General features: G+C 40.6%; 1 protein-coding gene across 12 annotated transcripts in view; it reads left to right on the top strand.

Moving 5' to 3' along the window:
- Atg10 (autophagy related 10) overlaps positions 1–21,192 on the top strand; it is a 276,423-nt gene that overhangs the window by 154,888 nt on the left and 100,343 nt on the right. For all 12 annotated transcript variants that reach the window (XM_045134450.1, XM_045134443.1, XM_045134442.1 and 9 more), the window contains one exon: positions 19,276–19,414. In XM_045134450.1, the coding sequence (XP_044990385.1) occupies positions 19,276–19,414 (139 nt within the window). The remainder of the gene's footprint in view (positions 1–19,275; positions 19,415–21,192) is intronic.

Here is a 21,192-nt window from a genome sequence, read left to right as displayed (position 1 = left end):
TTTAGGGCAAAACCCATTATCCCATCCCTTCACTGGGATCTACGTATTTAAAAGCAAAGGAAAACACAACACTTGAGTAGCATCTATTACCTTTGTAATTGTGATGTTTTTCTAATCACGTTTATTTGTATATTTTGGGGCTATTTGAATATTTCTTTTTTAATCCCACTTTTGAAGTTTTTAGTCAAAACGAAGAAAAATATTCTTTCTTGTCTTACACTCAAATTACTCTATAATCAAAAGCAATAAACACCCAAAGCCAATTTCTAAGTAACAAAAATTCATATTGTTAACCATTAGGCTGGTACTCAATCGTTCATTCATTCACCTTATTCATTCATTTAAAAATTTACTGTGCATTGAGGATAAAAGGATGCATAAGACATAGTCCCTAGCATGAGGATGCTACCCCATGTTTCAGTTGACTGCACAGATATCTAAAGGACGTTGGGTTGAGTGTGCCAGTGGTGGGGCTGGGAGGCTCTGCAGGGGACTGCGGGAACGCCCTAAAAGAAGGACTCGCCTTGAGATGACTAGGCTTGGGTGTTTGGGTGGCTGATAGTGGTTGTTCCCTTGACTGGATTAAGAACCTCAGAGATTAGCAATGCCTCGTTTTATGGGATATGGAACCAGGAATCACATCTAAGTTAAGGACAAATAACTTATATGTAATTTTAAACATCTGATCTTGGAAATTGATAAAGCATACCTCTGGGTCTGTGAGGGCTTTTCAAGAGGAGGAGGGGAATGACTGCAGACTTGTCACTAGTAGACATGGCAGCGCTCTGTGGGCTGGTGGCCTGGAGAGGAAGAAAGACGGGGGAAGAGCTGGAGGGCAGTCCTCAGGCTCCGATGTCCGGCCACGTAATGTGAGCTGCTCTGTTCTGCCATGACCTCCCGGCCACAATGAACTGAAGCCTTTAAAACAGTGAACCGAAATAAATCTCTCTTCCCGGTGTTAGTTACTTTTCTTAATGCTGTTACCAAAGATCTGAAAGAAACAACTGAAGGGAGGAAGCACTTTGTCTGGCTCAGTTTCACGGAGGGAAGCCTAACAGCATTTCTGGGGGTGAGAAAGGCTCCTGGAGGCTGGTGGTGAGTGTGAGGGCCTGTGTCACACCTCAGTGACCAGCGGCGGACCTTGTCTGAAGTTCAGAAGAGTGCTCGTATTTGGAGACTCGGATTTGCAATGAGTGGGATGCTGAAAGTACAGAAATGTTTGAGATTAATACATGGGATGAAGTGAGGTATCATAATGGCTAAAGACAAAACTCTGGGAAATAAAAACATTTCAGAAGTAAATAGAGAAAAGAAAGAAAATTAAAACAACAGGATATTCATGAACTTAAGAGAACAATCAGGGGATTGTATTTTGATGGAATCAATAGGAAAGGAGGGGTCCTTAAGAGATGACTTAGTGGTTAAGGTGCTTGCCTGTGAATTCTAAGAACTCCTGTTTGAATCTCCAGGTCCCATGTAACCAGGTGCTCAGGTGATGTGAGCGCACAACGTCGCCCATGTCCACAAAGGAGCGCATGCCTCTGGGGTTTGTTCACAGCAGCTGAAAGGCTCTGGCAGGCCCATTCTCTCTCTCTCTCTCCCCCTTCCTCTTTCTCTAAAAAAATAATAAAATAAAGGGAAAGGAGAGGAGGAAAGAACTCAAGGAGGAAAATGTCTTCCCACAAATTATGTGAGAAATTTGGATCCCCAGGGACGTTATAGGAAGGAATTGTGGGACGTCCATTGGCATGTGTTTTGCTTCAGTTCTTGGTTGACACTTTCAGTGATGGTCAAGTTACTTTAATCTGTACCTGAGACCTATGAAATCTACACAGAATTTCTTCTGTACAAGTATGGTCTAGTTCACAAGCCTTAATATGACTGTCCCTGCTATGAACTACAAGAGGAAACCAAAATTTGGAAAGAAGTTTTTACTTTAGAAGACTGTATGTCCTACACTATTTTCCTTTTAAATCTTCATGGTCCATTGTTACCTTTTTACTTAAATATTGCTTCTCAACTGTTCATTCTTAAAGTAAATTTAAAACCAAATAAATTTCTAGCCATTATAAAGCGTTACTTGTTCATGAGGGTATTATTGTGACATTTCTATATAGACTGGTATGTATGGTAGGCTGGAAAAGCCACAATTCTTTGATTTGTAAGGCATTTTAGATAACCATTAATTTTTGAAAATAAGAATAAAGATCATAGTCTTACATTTATTCTTCCAATTTCTTTTAGAAAACAAGTTATTTTAGCAATAGATACAGTCCCTTAAATATTCAGCTAGTTAGAGTGAATTAAAAGGCAAAAAAAAAAAAGTTTCTGGAAATAGAAACACTTAAATTATTTGACACTAGAAGGTCACTGCTCATTATGTGTAAGAGTGTGTTTGGAATTTAAAAGTTGGACAGGCTACTATTCAGTTATGAGTATGATAGATTACTTAAAATATTTTCCAACAATACTATTCTTTGTTCCTAAGTTATCAATAAATTTATATCAAAAATAGAATGTTGACAAGATTTGGAAATTGTCTAATGTTTTTAAAATGTCTGATTCATTGAAATTATATACAAAATTCCCAGCCTTTAATCATTCATCAGATGTTTTATGCAGTAGAAACTTCTCTAAATGATGGATGGCCACTGATTTTTTTTTTTTTTTTTTTTGGCCAAGTATCAGGAAAGCCTCTAACAATGCCTTCATCTCCCCAGGCATCAGTACTGAAATGAGGTTTCAGAGCCTGTGAGATATATACATGAAAAGTAAAGGTCACAAAGGAAAGTACCAAGTATGACTGATTATGAAGTAGGACAAATCAGGCAGGGAAATGCCTTATCATGGTCAGTGTTTCATTGTTGTTGTTGTTGATGGTGGTGGTTGGTTTTTGTTATAATATAAACCAAACCTAGGGTTTACCAAGGCCAGGCAAGTTCTGTTATTAGGATATATCCCAAGTCCTCTTTTCACTTTTTATTTTCTGATATGATCTCATTAAGTTGCTTAGTTTGGCCTTGAACTCACCCTGTAGTCTAGGCAAACTTTGGGCTTGGATCTTCCCACTTCAGCCTCCTAAGTAGCTAGAATTACAGGCTGTGCCACCAGGTTTGGCCAAGGTTTTTTGTTTTTGAGTGTATGTATGTGTGTGTGTGTGCTTATTTGTTTTAAGGTAGGGTCTCACTCTACCTCAGGCTGACCTGGGCTCCACTAAGGAATCAAACCCAGGTTGTTAGGCTTTGCAGGCAAGCCCCTTAACTGCTGAGCCATCTCTCCAGCCCAGTCCCAACTGCTTAACAAATTTCACTGTCTTTGTTATTATACTCCTTATTTTTCTCCAGGCAAAATTCCTATCTCCCTTGGATGAGTAGAAGACTAAGGACTTGGCTTTAAAAGAGTGATTGTAAGTCAGCCAAGAGTGAGGACAGGGGTAGGACAGTAAGGTAGTTAGAGAACAAGTGGAGTGAATCAGTATAAGAGTAGCTGCGTCTAAAATTTAGGTTTAAAAAGGTTTGAGTATTTCTGACAGCAAAGACCATCTTTATCACCTTCATTTACTTGTTTGAAAATCTTCTGAGCTATGCCTATGTATGAGATATTCAAAATATTTGTTAAATTAGTTAAAAGGTGAGATTTATTCAGAATACTGGGATTCCGTCCTCATAGAATCTACCTCCCAGCAGGGACTCCACCGTCTGAGAGTGTTTTCCTTCAAGAGACATGACATCTGTCCTTTTAGCTAATTCCACAGCCTGTGTCACAAGTGTGTAGCCCTGCAGGGCGCACAGGGACTCAGGTGCTCACAGGTAGCCGCAGTCTCGTGCTCGACCCACAAAAGCCAGGAGAAGGGGACATAGGACGTATGTGTCCTCTGTACATTTTCCAGTTTGTCTGTCACAGCTCAAACATCGTGGGTGCCCCTTTATAATGAAGTAGGTGGGGTTCTTCCAGAAGCTAGGAAGCTACTGTGCTGCTGAGCCTGCTCTTTGCAACGAGAAGAGAAGTGGGAGGCAGAGCCTGTGGAGCCCAGTCCATCCTTAAACCACCATTGAAACAAAAGGAGAGACTGGAGCTGCAAAACTCTATTTATTGTATTCCCCTGCATCCAATCAATGGTTTTTCTAGTATGCACAGAATTTAAAAATATTTTGGCATATTTGAAGAAAAAACTTGTCAATGCAACAATGTTACTATTTAATTTAGAGGATTTATTTTGGTGAGAACAAAATGGGAAACGATCAAATGAGGGTTGAGAGTAGTGAGACAGAGGAATTAATAAACTATTTAAATCTTTTGTGACTGAAGCTTATTGTGTCTTAAAGGGGTTCTTTAAGTATAATGCTTGGTTTGGTCATCCCTAATAATGACTTAAAGCTAATTAGGAAGATTGCTTTTAGGGTTCAACTTTGATGTTTCCTTTACTTAAAATATCTGTGGACGTGCAGAAAATGTGTTTCCCTTCTAATGCTTTTATCTCAGTCATACTCCTACTTTGGAGGATGCATAAAAATAGAGGAAATGCCAAACTATCATTGAAAACTATCAGTTACAATACCCAGAAAAGACTGAACAGATGAAAAAATTAAATTAAACTGGGCAAAATGCCCAGAGATGCCAGCAAATATGGCTTATTTTAGACAAAAATTAATAAGAATATAAACTTTATGCATAAGATTGAGGGGTTTCTTCCCTTGCTCAAGACAGACTCCTGTTTGACATATATTTTATTTTTATTTCTTATTTTTATTTATTTATTAGTGAGAGGGAGAGAGAGAGGATGGGTGCACCAGGGCCTCTAGCCAGTGCAGACAAACTACAGACACCTGGGCTTCCATGTGCATCTGGCTTACATGGGTTCTGGGGAATCAAACCTAGATCTTTAGGCTTCACAGACAAGCACTTTGATAGCTAAGCCATTTCTCTAGCCCTGGCTTATATGTTTTTATGAACAGAATTCTAGTGGATGCAGTTACATACATAGTCCTGGTTATGAAAGAACATGAGAACTCTCAGTTGTCAGAGGCTAGCCTGTGGGCATTTTCTTGGGGGAGCTGAGGGGTCTTCGTGGTTGGAATGGTCTGCATGTGAGCGCACAGAAGTCATGTGTGAGCCAGGCAGCAGGCATGTGCAACTGGGACACTGAGTAATAGAGTGTGTGTAGCTGGGCAGTTGGCTCCAGCTACTGAAGAATCCCAAATACTTGAACATGGGACAGAATCTTGACCTGCGTAATTGCATCACTCCGTGCTAGGAGAATTATGGTGTTATTCCTTGGAAGTAATTGAGATATAAGTTAGCATACCAACAAGGGGACAATTTTGATATCTAGGCAAAGAGGTAAAAAAAAAATGGCAGAACTAGGAGAACATCGTCACTATGGGAGAAGGGATTAATAGTTCTTAGAAGGTAGCATCATTTCATGCGGCGATTAGTCAGGCAAATGTGAGATATATAAGGCAATGAGATGGGTCTGAGATGACTCTTAGACGTCTGTCCATTATGCACTCGCCATTACCAAAAGAGGAAATCCAGGGGTACAGACAGTTTTGTTTCAGCCTGTTATTCAGAGAGAATCCTGACTGAAATTAGAAAGGTTAATTTCTCTGGCAGAGGTATTATTTGTCAGGAAAGGAAACAAGCAAGACCAAGAGCTTTGAGATGGGACAGGAAAAGTAGTGAGAAGTGAAAACTTCAGTAGTAGAGCCAGCGTTGTGGGGCAGAGCGAGTTAGCCCATCTACCTCAGTGTAATGCCTGCTACGAGAACAGGTGAGAACATCCATACGGAGGCAGTCACTGAGCTTGGGATTGAGATGAGAGGATCTTCATAAACACTAGGTCTACGCAGATGAACTAAACTTAGCAGACCATTGTCTGAGCAGTGCAGGGGAATAAGCCCACCGCCCATAGCAGTCTCATGAACTGAGAGGAAAAGATTAGAGGCGAGCTAAAATATAGGAATCAGGTTATTGTCTGGCCCTGCCTTTTAGATTTTTTATTTATTTATTTTATTTATTTATTTTTTTGTGAAAGGGTCTCACTTTAAAGAAAGCTAGCCTGGAACTTACTCTGTATCCTAGGCTGGCCTCTGACTCATGATGATCCTCCTATTTCAGCCTTCCGAGTGCTGGGATTAAAGCCATGTCTGGCTCTTTCTAGCTTTTTGTCAAGACTAGGTTGGTTTGTAACATACTGTACTGGAAGAGTACCGCTACCGTAGCTGATTAAGATTGGGATGCAAAATGATTTCTTTTTATGAAATATAAATAAATTTTATGGATACACTTGGAAAAAATTCTACCTGTTCACACTTCTCCCTCTTTGTCTTCTGCCTCAGTGTTTTAATAATTATGTCTTTTGATGGAATTTTTTAATGTGCATATTACTAAAGTGACAAAGATCCTCTCTATTCCTAATTTGTGAAAGTTTTTAAGTCATGGATGGCTGTTCAATTTTCAAATTCTTTTTTTATTGTGTTGAAAAGCCCTGTGCTTTTTTTTAACTCCTTGATTCAGTTACTGTGGTGAATTTAAATGGACTGAATTTGGATTGTTGAGCTAACTTTGCATTCTTGTGATAATTCTCACCTGGTCATATTTCAACATTCTTAACTATGGCTGGATTTAATTTGTTGGAATTTTAGTAAGGTCTTGTGTGATTGTGTTCATGAGAAGTATTGATATATAGTTTTCTTCTCCTATTTTATATTTATTTATTTTTATTTGTTTATATATATTTATATTATATAGGAATCAGGTTATTGTCTGGCCCTGCCTTTTAGATTTTTTTATTTATTTATTTTATTTATTTATTTTTTTTGTGAAAGGGTCTCACACCTTTAATCCCAGCACTTGGGAGGCAGAAGTAGGAGGATTACTGTGAGTTTGAGGCAACCCTGAGACTACATAGTGAATTCCAGGTCAGCCTGAGCTAAAAATCCTACCTCGAAAAAACCAAAATGAGCTGGAGAGATGGCTTAGCAGTTAAGGTGCTTAAGTGTGAAGCCTAAGGATCAAGGTTTGAGTCCCCAGACCTATGTAAGTTAGTTGCACATGGTGGCACATGTTTCTGGAGTTGGTTTGCACTGTCTAGAGGCCCTGGCATTCTCTTTGTCCCTCTCCCTCTCTCTCTAATGAATAAATTAATTATTAATTAATTTAAAAAGAAAACAAAACAAAACAAAAAAGAAGGTAATGAAAGGGAATTGTGATCAAAATACATTATTTACATGTGTGAAAAATGTCAGAAATGTGTTAAAATTCCACTTGTTTAAATTTGGATAATGCTATCTTAGTTTAGAAACCCGGTAGGTTTCATCATCATTTTCCTATTAAGGCTCAGAAATTCCCATCCCTTTAGGAAAAAGAGTTCACCAATGGAGACATGAGTCCTTTGGCAAAATTTTCCTTATAAGAATACAAGAAAATTATGTTAAGTAAAGCTTTGGGATGGATTTTCAGGGGTAGGCAAATGAGCATGTGTGGAGCAGGGCTCAGGGCACATAGACTCTCACTGGCACACAGCTGTGCCCGTTCCTGTGCTGTCTCTGGCCACTGCAGAGACTTTGTGGCCTGAACTACTTCCTATATGACCTTCTAAAAAGTCATTCTTGGGGCTGGAGAGGCCGCTTAGTCATTAAGATATTTGCCTGCGAAGCCAATGGACCCAGATGTGACTCCTCAGGACCCACGTAAGCCAGATGCACAAGGGGTACATGCATCTGGAGTTCGTTTGCAGTGGCTACAGGCCCTGGCGTGCCCATTCTCTCTCTGTCTGTCTCTCTTTTCTCTACCTCTCTGCTTGCAAATAAATACATTAATTCATTTTTTAAAAAGAAGATATTCTCAGATCTGTAAAACTGGGTATAAGAAAAAGTAGGAGTGGAATTGCTTAGTATGAGGGAGGGAAATCCAAAGATAGTAACTTTCTTCATGTTTTGAAAGAATATTATATTAAAGCAATGGTGAGTCTTGTTTCTCAGTTTTCCTCAAGGATAAGTCTATTAGAAACCTATTTGTCCCATAGCAAGGTAGCAAAGAAGAATTTTCTGGGTCTGTAATTAAAACTTAGAATTCCTTCAACCATTAGTCTCACACACTACTGGTGAGCACATGATGGTGTAAAATTTATGCCCCTTTTGTTACTCCAATTTCCACTATTAAAGATTCCTCTTGATTATAGTTAGCAGTCACTGATCTGATACTGAATGTAGTAATTGATAGAGGAATAACATATTAAGCCATTAGTGCCATCATGCAAGAATCAATGAATCAGAAGAGAAAAGTGACAAAAAAAAAAAAAAGAGGTTTTTCAGTACGATTGGCTAAAGAAAAGGGGCAGTGAACCGGGTGAGTGATAAGCCCGGGTATATGTCAGCGGGAGAGGCACCGGCCTCTTTGGGGAGAGCAGGAGGTGGCAGTGTCTCTAGTCAGCTGGTGAAGGCACGAGCCGGCCTTGCTCACGAGGCTTTCCTGGCTTCTTTTCCGGCGGGGGTGGGGGGACCTCTTTGGAGTAGACCCAGCGCGTGCGCCCTTGTCAGAGTTTCCTGGATTGGCCATTATCCACCTGCAGCAGCAGGAGCGTGGTTAACAGGGTGAATTCTTAGTCTCAACCCAGAGCTGCTGAGTCAGAATCTGAAAGGTGCTGCGGAAGAGCATGCCTCTTATATTCGGCATCCTCAGGAATGGTCGACACTTGCAGAGCGGAACCTGTGTCTCCTCAGTTTCTCAGTTGCTGGATGACCTTGGACCCCTTTTTTTGGAGCAGAAGCACAGATGACATACAGTAAATGAATAGGTTGTTTAAACACACACACCCCTGAAACTGCTTGTGACTGCTACTTTCTGACGTGACATGTAAAGGGTAATGGAGTGATTTCTGAAACGTGGGATAACTGAAAATCTACTATCAATCTTTGCCATGGTTTACATGTGAATTTCAGGTTTTTGACTACCTTATCCTGCTAATTCTTATACAGTCCCATAGGCAGAACACTTAAAAGGAGACAAAAGAACCTGCTTTTTACAAAGGCCTTCTTAGCCCTCTGGCTTTAAAGGAAAGCAATGCTTTCTGTATTTTTTTTTCAATGTAAGGTCCAAATTGCCTTTAGCAATCACAGGGTGCCGGGAGGCAGTCTCCTCGGTCGGAGGACCTGCGCCCGCCCTCCAGCAGTGCCGGCCAGGCGGCGCCCCCCACACATGTGCTGTGCACCAGCGTGTTTGCTTGCCGCCTGGAGCCCTGGCAGGGCTGCTGTCCCCTGTGTGCTCTTCAAGAAAACAGGGAGTGAAAGTCGCACCGTAGAAGCAGCTACAAGCATTCAGAAAACTGCCCGGTGTGCTCTGCCCTGCTGCACCCCCCTCTCCCGCTGGGCAGTAAAGCCAGTCACCAGGGAGGACTTGATCCCACGCGCAGTAGAACCTCCGTCTCCTTGGAGCCCTCACTGGCCACAGGGATGCTGCTTTAGCAAGGTCCGCAAATAAAGGAACCTCTCATTTCCTTCTCCAAAGTGATGGTGATGGTGATAGTTTTGCTGGAGAAGGGAGACCTTCAATAGGACGCTAGCCTGTGATCATCTTATTTCAGTGTTATTCTGAAAGCAGTCAAATGCATGCCTGCCTTGTGAGGAACCCTCTCTTAAGTGCAATACAGAGAACTGCTCAGAGAATACTGTGTTTTGTTCTTGTGATAGTCACTTACTCAAAAGCTGCAAAGAACATGAAGAAAGTCACTCCAATTAATTAAAATAGATTACTCAAAATCCCACAGATTTTTTTTATAATTTACATCAGATATAAATGACTGGATTTTATTGGGTCTGTCAAAAGACATCAGTCATTATCACCTCTAAACATATTAAATGGGCTTTGGTTTAGGAAAATCATTTAAATAGTTGGTTGCATAGCACCTCTTTCAGTGATCTATGTGACAAGATGGTCTGTTGGAGCCCTCATGGGCACAGCGGGAGGCAGTCTAGGATCAGCGCTGCCCTCTGCTAGTTGTTGGGTCTTTGGCAACAATTTTAAACTGTTAATGTTAGATTTGAACTAAAGTCCTGACCGGTGGAACATACATTTACTGTCTTCCTTGAGGGATATTAAGAATAAAGGTAACTCCTATGTTTGCTCAGTAAGAATAATAGAGATTATTAGTAATAGAAATAAAGTTTTTCTTCCTTTAATAGCTTTTCCCTGTAGGATAAATAGAGATATGGATCTCATTTCCAAAGCTCAACATTCTATTTGGGTGTGCTTTCAATAAAATATCTATGAAGTGTCTTCAGCATGATCCCTATTTAATGGGATTTAGTTGTAAAGCTTAATTCATATCAGATTTTCTAAATGAGAGATCACTGTCAACTTATTGTTAATTGAATTCAATAAAATCAAGGTTTTATAATTAATATGAGCCACTTAATCTTTTAGCTCCTTGAAATAATGTAATTTTCTAAATACAAGTATCCTTTTACTTAATGAAAGAGTAATATTTTTAGGAAAATAAATGTATTGTGACTTCTTGTTTCTAAATATATACATGTGCCCTGAACGTATAGTCTTGTGACTTCTTTTCTCTAATAACTTAATGTCAAATTAAATCCAAATCTTTTTTGAAAAGTCACATGCATAATAAAGGAAAAATAATAAAATGTACAACTAAAATGCTAATGTTACGATTTTGGAGCATCAGCCCAAATCAAGGATAGCAATAACTAGGAAGTGGCTGCTACCATTGTGCATGAATGAGGATTATGTGCAGGAGATGAATGTCTCAAAGGCAGCTGCATCACTGACAATCCCTGCCCACCCGTTAGCAGCTAATGAGAACTCATCCCTGGGTCTCTCTGCATAACCTATAGGCAACTCAACCAGGCTTCACGCTTTCCCAAAAATTATTTACTGTTTTATATAAGCTTGTGTGGAGGGGGGGAGGGTACTTGTGAATCAGGTAACTTTTGTCACCTTCCTGAGCCATGTAAGTTTCATTAGCTTCCTGGGTCTTATGACTCTCCCTCCTTCCAGAAGGGGCCATTTCAATTTGGAGAGCATGGCTATACAATTGTAGATAACGTCAATGTAAGCCTGCACCTGTGACTCATCAGTGGCATTGGAGAAGCCAGCAACATTTCTAGGCCTTGTTTGTAGATATAAGGTGAAAGTATTGGGCTAGATAGAAGGATTTAAGTTGCATTTACTATTATTATTCTTTGATTTTGTATATTGTAATGTGTCAGAAATCCTTTATCCTTTTAAAAATTAATTATTTTCAAGCAGAGAGAGAGAGGGAAAGGGGGGGGAGAGGGAGAGAATGGGTGCACCAGGGCCTCAGCCACTACAGATGAATTCCAGACACAGCTGTGCATCTGACTTTATGTAGGTACTAGGGATCAGACCAGTTTGTGGGCTTTGCAAGAAAGCATCTTAACCACTGAGCCATTTCTTCAACCCCCTTTTTTGTTTTGGAGAATTTACATATTCACAAACATAGAGTAACTAAATAAAACAAATGCATAGGGACCCAACAAGCAGTCCCCAGTTCCACACCTTGTGGCCTCTTGTGCTTCTCTTCATTTCTATCTACTTACTCCTCCCCTGTATTGTTTTAAACAAACCCCAGACATTAATTCTTTAAAACATATGTTTTTAGTTATGTATTTGCACATGGTGGGGGGAAGGGGTGCACCAGGACCTCTGACTGCTGCAAACTAATACCAAATTTGTTCCAGTTTTTTGTTTGTTTGTCTTTTGGTTTTTGAGGTAGGGTCTCACTGCAGCCCAGGCTAATCCTGGAATTCACTGGATAGTCTCAGGGTGCCCCTCGAACTGACAGTGACCCTCTCCCAAGTGCTGGGATTAAAGGCGTGCACCATCATGCCCGGCTTATTCCACTTTTTGCATCCAGTTTATGTGGGTGGCTTAAGGAATTAAAGTCTGGTCTGGCAGACTTTGTAATCCAGTAAGTACCTTTAATTTTTGAGCCACCTTCCTAGACTCCAGGTTCTCATTGTCAACATGATATTTCTGTCATCCACATAGTTAGCACCTTGAGGTTTTGGAAATTTATTTTTTAACATTTTAGTGATAATTTTCATACATGGACATAATGAAATTTGATAATTTTCTCCTATTACTTTCTTTTGTTCCTCCCACCCCTTTTCTCTAAAACGCTCCTCCCTTTCAACTAGTCTTTTTTCTATTTGGATCTCATGTTTTAAGCCAGGTATGGTGGTGCACACCTTTAATCCCAGCACTCGGGAGGCAAAGGTAGAGGATCACTGTGAGTTCCTGGCCACCCTGAGACTACATAGTGAATTCCAGGTCAGCCTGAGCTAGAGTGAGACCCTACCTCAAAAAAAGAAAAAAGAAAGAAAAAAAGAGAAAGAAATGGATGTTATGTTTTTTGCCCTCCTTTATTACATTACTGGATATTAATGGGCCCGATATTGTGCAGGAAACAGTAGCACTGCGAAGTCATGGCTGGAATAGCCACGTAATGCCTGGAAGACAGCGTCCCAAGCACTTGAACAGCCTTCCTCTCACGTGCTTCCCATTGCGTCTTCCTCAGTGTTCACCAAGCCCTGAAAGATCTTGTGCAATCTGATGAGTTTTGAGTCTCCCCAGTAGTCACTGCTAATATTTGGGCATAAACATAAATATTTAGAGGCAGATTTGACTAAGATATCCATTTAGCATTGCCCCACATCCCAGAGCCTATGGACCTTTCAAGCCATTAGCTTCTGTCTAGTTTTTAGCATTGGGCATGAATTCCCTCCAGCAAAGCAAGCTCAAATCCGGTCATTGAGCAATTGTTTGCCCCATAACCGAAATGCCACTATTGCACCAGTAAGGACACCCTGCCTGGCTGGCCAGTTGTGTACCTGAGAAAATCAACTGGTGGTTAAGACTGTTGATGACCTTTCTCCCCCAGCAGTCTGCACAGCACCGTCCTGCACGATGTCAGCTGGCCAGCAGGGAGGGCTTCCAGCTCAGCTCCAGCTTGACTTCTCAGCCTAAGCCTGTGGGGTCTTCAGCAACAGGATCTTGCCATCTAGTTCTGATGGGCAACCAAAAACCTGGCAGTAGCCTGTAATGTTTTAGGGGCCTCGGGGTCCTCTCTGATGAGCACGTCACTGGGAGGTATCCCACTCCTGGTACTGGGATTTTCCTATAACAATCTTTGGCATCTGAGCACAGCATTATCCATCCCCACAGGATACTGCTGCCCAAACTCTCTGCCTTTTTTTTTTTTTTTTTTTTTGAGGTAGGGTCTCACTCTAGCCTAGGCTGACCTGGAATTCACTATGTAGTCTCAAGCTGGCCATGAACTCACAGTAAACCTCCTACCTCTGCCTCCTAAGTGCTGGGATTAAAGGCATGCACTAACACATCCAGCGATAATTTAATTTTTAACATGCTAATAGTTTCCTCACTGTTTCTTTACTTTTCACTTTTTAAGTGAAAATTTTGAAATAACTGTATACTCACATGTACTGATAAGGAATATTTGGAACAATCCCATGTACTCAATTACCCCCAATGGTGACTTTTAAAATTTATAAATTATAGAAAATGGTAACTACCACAATATTGGTATTGCTGTAATAAACTGATCATACTCAGATATCCAATTTTACTTGTACTCATGATGTGTGTGTGTATATGGACTTCGATCTAGACAGTGTTACATGTAGATATGCATATTCGCTGCCACAGGCAAAATACAGAACAGTTCTATCTACAAATATTTCTCATGTCGCACTTTCATAATCGGACCTGCTTCACCCTGGGCAGTGTTCAACTCTACTCTCTGTTCTTTACTTCAAAATTTTTGTCATTTCACAAGTCTTATATAAGTGGAATCATACAGGATTTAACCTTTTAGGATTGGTTTTTGTCACAGCATAATTCCCCTGAGATTCATGTATGTTGTGTGTGTCAAATTTTACTCCTCTTATTGACTGCTAAGCATTATGTCACCATAGTTTATTTAATCTTTGGCTTGTTGATGGATATTTGAATTGTAACAAGTTTTTGCCTAGTCTGAAGAAAACTGCTATGAGCATTCTTGTACATGTTTTTTATTTGTTAGTAAAATGCCCCAAAATTCAGTCTATGGATTACATTGCAATTACATGTTTAATTTTACAAGAAACTGTATATGGCATTTCAGAGAGTACATGCTTCATGTTCTATCAGAAGTATGTGAGTGACCTAGTTTCTCCACTTCTTTGCTGACATATACTGGCATCACTGTTTTTTTTTTTTATTTGCCATTCTCATAGACATATTTTAATTTTACCTTGTAGTATCACTTTTCGTTTCTGCAGCAGTGAGTGATAATGAGGGTCTTTACATCCATGCATTTATTTCCACCTGCACATTCTTGTTGATGATAATTTGTGGTTTTGCTATCCCATTTTCTTTTCAGACATTGAGGAGAGGATTTTCTTGCTAGTGAATACCTGTAAAGATTTTATTTTGTTTTGCTTTGTTTTGGCCTTTTTGAGGTAGGGTCTCAGTCTAGCCCAGGTTGACCTAGAACTCACACTGTAGTCCCAGGCTGGCCAGGAACTCACAGTGATCCTCCTACCTCTGCCTCTTGAATGCTGGGATTAAAGGTATGTTTTTCCATGTCTGGGAAGATTTTGTTTGTCATATATTTAGGTAGTAGGTAATAGGCTAGAACAGGAAATGTTATTTCTGTATACTAGCATCTCTGAAATACAAAGATGGATAACATAAGAACTTCAATCTTGAAGTTCTCAAACTATGTGGCACTTTTAACTGGAAAGGGAAGCAGAAAGTATGAAGTATGAGATTTACAAATTACGTGACTTCACGTGTGGTATTTGTCTGGGCAAAGGTAACTGTGAATGATAGAAAGGTCTTAACAGCTACAAATGGAGGTTTGAAATTAATTATATGAGTTAAGTGATGTGAAATGCCTTGTTTATATATGGTCACCCCAAGCAAGAATGGGTAGTACTATAGCAATCTCAATTATATGACCAATACTTCTAGGCTTCAAATACTACAGGGAGACTCGAGCTACTAGGGAGAGCAATGAGCAAAGTGACGGGCTTTTTGGCAGTCTATTTGCCACCTCCCCTTATGTCTTGAGCATGCTGACTGCTCCTGGAACAGTGCTGATCAGTCATCAGCTGCAAATTCCTCATGGCACTCAGCACATTCCTGAGTTCTTGATTTGAGCATTGGTGAAGGTCATTCTTTACAAAAGCATTGTCTTTCCTAGCAAGCGTGGGTTTCAAGGAACCTGTTGATACACTGTTCTGCAGCAAGTTAAAGACCTCAAACCTTAGATTTAGTATAAAAAAATTACAAAATGATGATCTAAGAAGAGAAATACCCCCCAAATGAGAAACATACATGCGACTCTAAACTGCAGGTATAGAAACGTTTCAAACCAATGAGAAAAATGGACTGTTTGCAAGCATCTAGGAAGCTGAGCATGGGTGACACATGCCTGTAACTCCAGCACTGGGGAGGTTAAGGCAGGAGGATTCTGAGTTCAAGGCTAGCTTGGGGATGTGTCTTGCCCCAGAAACACTTTGAAAAAATCTACTGCATACTACATGCAAAACTAAAATTTCAATGGACTAGTAGTCTAAGTGTAAGTTTTAATAACACATATGTTTCTAATACAGAAGTTTAACATGTTTATACTTATTAAGAGTGTGGTGGAACCATCATTTCCCTCCTCCCTTTTTTAAAAAAAAATATTTATTTATGAGAATCAGGAAGAGAAATAAGAGAGAGAGAGGAAAAAGAGACTGGGCACAGCAGGGCCTCTGCAAATGAACTCCAGACGCATGTGCCACCTTGTGCATCTGGCCTATGTGGGACCTGGAGAATTGAACCTGGGTCCTTAGGCTTCACAGGCAAGTGCTTTAACCACTAAGCAATTTCTCCAGCCCCTTCCTTGCTTTTCTATGTAATAAAAATAAAAAGACAATGAGAGAAGAAAGGTGATTCTGTTTCACACCATGTCGTACTGAGGGGAGTACGGTGAGGTGGGATGCAGCCTCAGGCCTTCTATTGCAGGCATGCAACTCCATGGCTGCAAGTAGAAAATTCGCATTTTGGGTATATAACTAAAAAGCTAATGAAAATACAATAAATAGAGTTGGAAGAAAATAGCGGAAGCATTTTTATAGGTGCATATATGTCACTTGCATTCTTAGGCATCTTTATTTTTCTATGGTTAAGATATATGTTCATTTCCATTATGTTATTATTGGTAATACACAGAGTTTATATAACTCAACAAAAATGCAGACAAATTAAAAATCAGAAAATCAGCCAAATAAAGATAGACAAATGATGGAAGAACATACATTACCAATAAACATAAGTAGATGTTTAACTTCATTAAAGCTTGAGACAGCAAAAATATTTAGAATACATTTAAATTTCATCAGTGGGCAAAAATCATAAACAATATTCCATAGTCAATATGGAAAAGAGGTATTTGCTATTATAAATTGGCACAGCCTTTTTCTTCTTTGTCAAGAGCAGCTTAACATATCTCTTACATTTTAAAATGTACATTTGCTTTGATACAATGATTCCATCCTTAGAAATCTATACCATAGAAAATCAAAGGTACATATAAGCTTGGATATTCACTGAACATGATTTATAGTAAGTGAAAACTATACATCCTAAACTGTCTAGCAGTCAGAAAATGTTAAAACATACACACACAAACTACTATGTCATAGTTCTGCGATGGACAGTAGTGAAAGCGTTTAAGTCTACACTGACCCAGTAGAAAGTAGCAGGATGTCATGTAAGTGACATACATGCCACCATGTGTATATTAGCATGGGTTAGTGGGGGGAATGGGAGGGAATATGACAAAGAGGTATGTGTGTGTATATATGCTTGTCAAAGAATAAAAATGTCTGGAAGAATGAGCATTGGTCTGTTAATGCTGATCACAAATCTGAAGTAGACAAGTGCTCAGATGAGGACACTTAATGTTTATGTCTTTATGCAGTGTTTGAAATTCCTTTCTCTCTCTCTCTCCCTCTCTCTCTCTTTCTCTCTGTGTGTGTGTATGTGTTCATGTGGGTAACTACAGACATGCATGTGCCATAGCACTTGTGTGGAGGTTAGGGGACAACTTTGGCTAACAGTCCTACCTGCCACCCTGTTTGAGAGCAGGCTGTGTCATGCATTGTTCTCTGCTGTGTTCACCAGGCTGGCTGGTTCATGAACCTCTGGGAGAGTCTCCTGCCCCCATGTCTCTTCTTCCCGAGGGTAGGATGGCCTCACAGACGCGCAGCAGCATCTGGCTTTACCTGGGCTCTGGGATCTAGCCTCAGCTACTACACTTGCTCAGCAGGTGCTTTATCCACTGAGCCATGTCCCCAGTCCTCTTTTGTTTCTTATGGTTTTAATTTAAATTTTATGGAGAACTTTAATACTGTTCATCTCTCCTTCGGGTTATCTTCTTATGACCCCTTGCCCTGCCACCATCCCCTGGAGGGCTTTTCAGTGGGGGTCTGTAGTCACTAATCACCAGGTGTGTTAATCAGCTCTCCAACATGGCAGCACACCTGAAGGAATCAACATGTAAAGAGGAAAGGTCTGTTCTGGCCCCTGGTTTCAGTCCATAATCAAAGGTCTCTGTTGTCTGTGGGAGCTGTAGCAAGGAAGATCAGTGTGCTGGGAGCGCCCGGCAGGGCCGTGGTTGACTCATGGAAGCCAGGAAGTGAGCAGAGGGAGAGAAGCGGCAGTGGCCTAGTGTCCCTTCCAGGACACAGCTCACTCAGTGACCTCACCTGCTTCCACTAGGCCCCACCTCTAGAAGGTTCTATCGCCTCCCAGTAGCCCCCCAAGCTGGTGACCAAATCTTTAGAACATGTCCTTTGGGGAACATTTGAGATCCAAACCATAACACCAAGTTATATTTCTTTCATAATGTCAAGAAAGAAAGGAAATTATCATTTCAGAATAATCCATTTGTTGAGTTTGGTTTAGAGTTGTTACGACAAATCTAGGCGCTCATGGCTAAAATGACATCAAGCAGACAGAAACCCTCATTCTTGATGCTGTTTTCATTGTCTCTATCTGGGATATTTAGTTCCGTGTTTTCTCCCTAGTTACTTAGTCCTTTGTATTTAAATGATAGTGTTTGCAGAGGTCTACTGAAAACTATTTTGTAAATGTCTCCCATTGTGATTTGTCTGTTGTAGTGACTCCCCAATGAACTGACTGTGAGTAGGAAATAAGTAGAGGAGATACAGATCTGGAAAGAAGTCTCGGCTTACTTATCTCCAGGGGCAACCTTATTCCATCTTGATCAAGTTTGAAATCTTCTCTATAGTGCTTTCTCATGGTTCATTGTTGCTGTTACTATTTTAATGAGAGGTTGAAATGAGTCAAGCCCACTGTCTTCTTTCTTTCTGTTAATTTAATTTCAAAGGAAATTCTTCAGTCCAAATAAATAAGTGCATGTAGATGGATCCAAATACCCTGATTCAACGTGTTCAATAATTGCTCCTAAACCTTCATGTGCATTCTTAAAAAACCTTAACGCATAATTTTAAAAATCAACCGGTGGAGAATGATCAGGTGAGGAATGAAATGACTATCACCATCTGTGCTTAAACAATCTTGTTGAACTTGACAAAAATATTTGCCAACTACTCTATTATAAATCAGGATTTGTTATAGGATTCTACCCAAAGCAGCACAGTAATGAAGAAAACAGAATCAACTCAGCATTGGAAATGTACCTAACAAACTCAACCTCTTGCAAAATAACTTTCTTATTCAAAATGGAACTAGGAATTGTTCTGCCCACAGTGAATCATCTTTTGGCAAGTACAATAGAATCTTTAGGGACATTTTGCGTCCTCTTGTTCAATTGTTGGGATGTTTTTAGCTTTCACAGGTAGGCAAGGTAGCTTGTGCAGCCAACATCTTGTGGCTAAAAATGTACAGTAAAGATTTTTAGAGTTGCTGTTGCAATAGATCTTTTTGCCTTTTTCATTTCCATCCTCTTTCTTCATACAGAGCTGTTTTGTCTCCCCCCACACACACCCAAGGATAAAAAAAAAATCTGGAATTACTTAATGCTAATGTTTTCTGGTTTTACTATTTACACAGGACTCAAATGTTAAGCATTAATGTGGGTAACTCCCTTTTCCTTACTTCACAGTCGTATGTTATTTTGAAAGAAGAAAACCTCATCTTTCCCTCTCCTGGTCAGTGTTTTACTGACAGGCACTCTCTTGCTTCTACTTTTTCCAGGAGGCTTGCGACCTGCCCTGGGATGACTGGGAGGCGGGCGCGGCGGCGGCTGAGGCGGAGGTGGTTAAGTACGAATACCACGTCCTGTACTCCTGCAGCCACCAAGCGCCTGTGCTCTACTTCCGGGCGAGCTTTTCAGGTAAGACCGCGTCTAAAGCTAAAGGTAAAGTCATGCAGTCTATATAGAGGGAAGAAAGCACATTTGGAAAATCATTCTTAAGAGGAAAAAAATAGGTTTAAAAATAAGAAAACTGTAGGTGAAGTAAGGCTTTACCAGGAAATTTTCTCATGCTCCAGAAAGAGTTGAAGACTTCATAGTGAATGATATCATCGTAGCCTTAAGTCTGATCTTTAGATTTTTGGCCTCCTGCCTGAAGTTGACTAAGCCCCTGGCCCTTTTTCTTTTCTTCTTTAAACAAGTAGGAACAGCTTAAAGCTGTAACGTTTATTTACTTCTCACTTTACAGTAAAAGTTTATTTTGATCTCAAGTCATCCTATTAACTCAAAAGTTCCCATGCCTCATTCACCAAAAGCTAATGATTATTTCAAGAAATGTTTATCACTTCACTTAAGATGTATGTAAGAATCGCACTAGACATTTACTTTGGCCGTTTGTACGACTGTGATGCCACAGTGCCCCTAATGCTCTGAGCTCACTGCCCTGCGGGGAAGGTGGAGGCCCTGTCTCCTTACCCATCGGAGGCCACGTGGCCCCCTCACCTCGCGGCCGCCGCGCAGCAGGGCTGGACCTTGACTCGCCACCAGCAAAACCCTGTGGCCTCGCAGCTCGAGCTCAGAGTCCAGGCGCCCGGGCCCAGCACAGCCCTGCCTTACTTATTTCTGTATGCAGCCTCATCAGCAGTAGTGTGCATGTCGAAGAGTCTCCTAACTCCTCAATAGCTCAGGCATCTGAATTTAGCCATTGATATTTTATTTTTAATTAAAAAGTAGCTTAAGCTGCTTTGAATGTGTATTTGGTAGATTTAATCACTTGCTGCCTTATATTGCTTAATGGTCTCTAATTCTGCAATGCTGGAAGTTTAACAAGCACTTAGGATTTAAAACAGAAACAAATTCTCATAGACTCCCTGGTGAGAAGATTTTCATCTGAGGTGCAGCTCCTAAGAACTGACGACTTGGGGGAAATTGTTGGCCTGGGACATGAGGCATTGAGGACGCTGATAGTTTGCCAACCCCAGACTCTGGCTGCAGACTCTTCTGTGTGATTATCACAGAACATTCACTTTATTATCAACATACTTGATAGGGATGCAGAGGCTAAAGGGGGACTTCTTGTCAGTGAGCTGTGCTATGGCTAAAAAGCAGGAGGTATCTTTGTACTCAGGACGGGTGGAGGGAACATTTCTCTGGGGTCTAGATTGCAGTGACTCTAGTACCTTCCAGATTCGAGGCTGCAGGTAGAGGAAACAGGACACTATTACCTCAGCCCTGTACTTTCATATAATTAGTATTCACCATAAGCAGTTAATCACCAGAGAAGAAGCTTCCAGAGACAAAACAAGTTGTTTAGCTTGTCAGCGTTGGGGACTCGGAGGTGTTGAAACATGACTGCCTCTAGCTGGCAGTGGGTCTTGCGGAAGGCGGCCGCAGCTCCCGCCGGTGCTCTGCTCCACGGGCCAACAGCGCCCCCCGCAGCAGCGCGCCCTCACCGTTCCTGCAAGCCCGGTTGCGGTTCAGTGGCAGGAGCTCACTGCTGCACTCCTTTCTGCCTGATTTTATTATATTCCTTGAAGCACACATACACAGCTAGCGTTCTTGGATTCTGTTTATAAGCTCTTAAAATGTGCGGCATTTATGCTCAACAGAAGAAAACCATACAAGTCATTTATTTTATGTGAAAACATTTCCCCACCCCTAATCTTGTGTTAGATAGAATGAATTTGAGGAATTTTTAA

This window comes from Jaculus jaculus, chromosome 14 (genome assembly GCF_020740685.1).
Source record: "Jaculus jaculus isolate mJacJac1 chromosome 14, mJacJac1.mat.Y.cur, whole genome shotgun sequence".
In the NCBI taxonomy this organism is placed as follows: domain Eukaryota; kingdom Metazoa; phylum Chordata; class Mammalia; order Rodentia; family Dipodidae; genus Jaculus; species Jaculus jaculus.
Note: the sequence above shows the minus strand (reverse complement) of the source record. Positions and strands in the feature narration are given on the sequence as shown.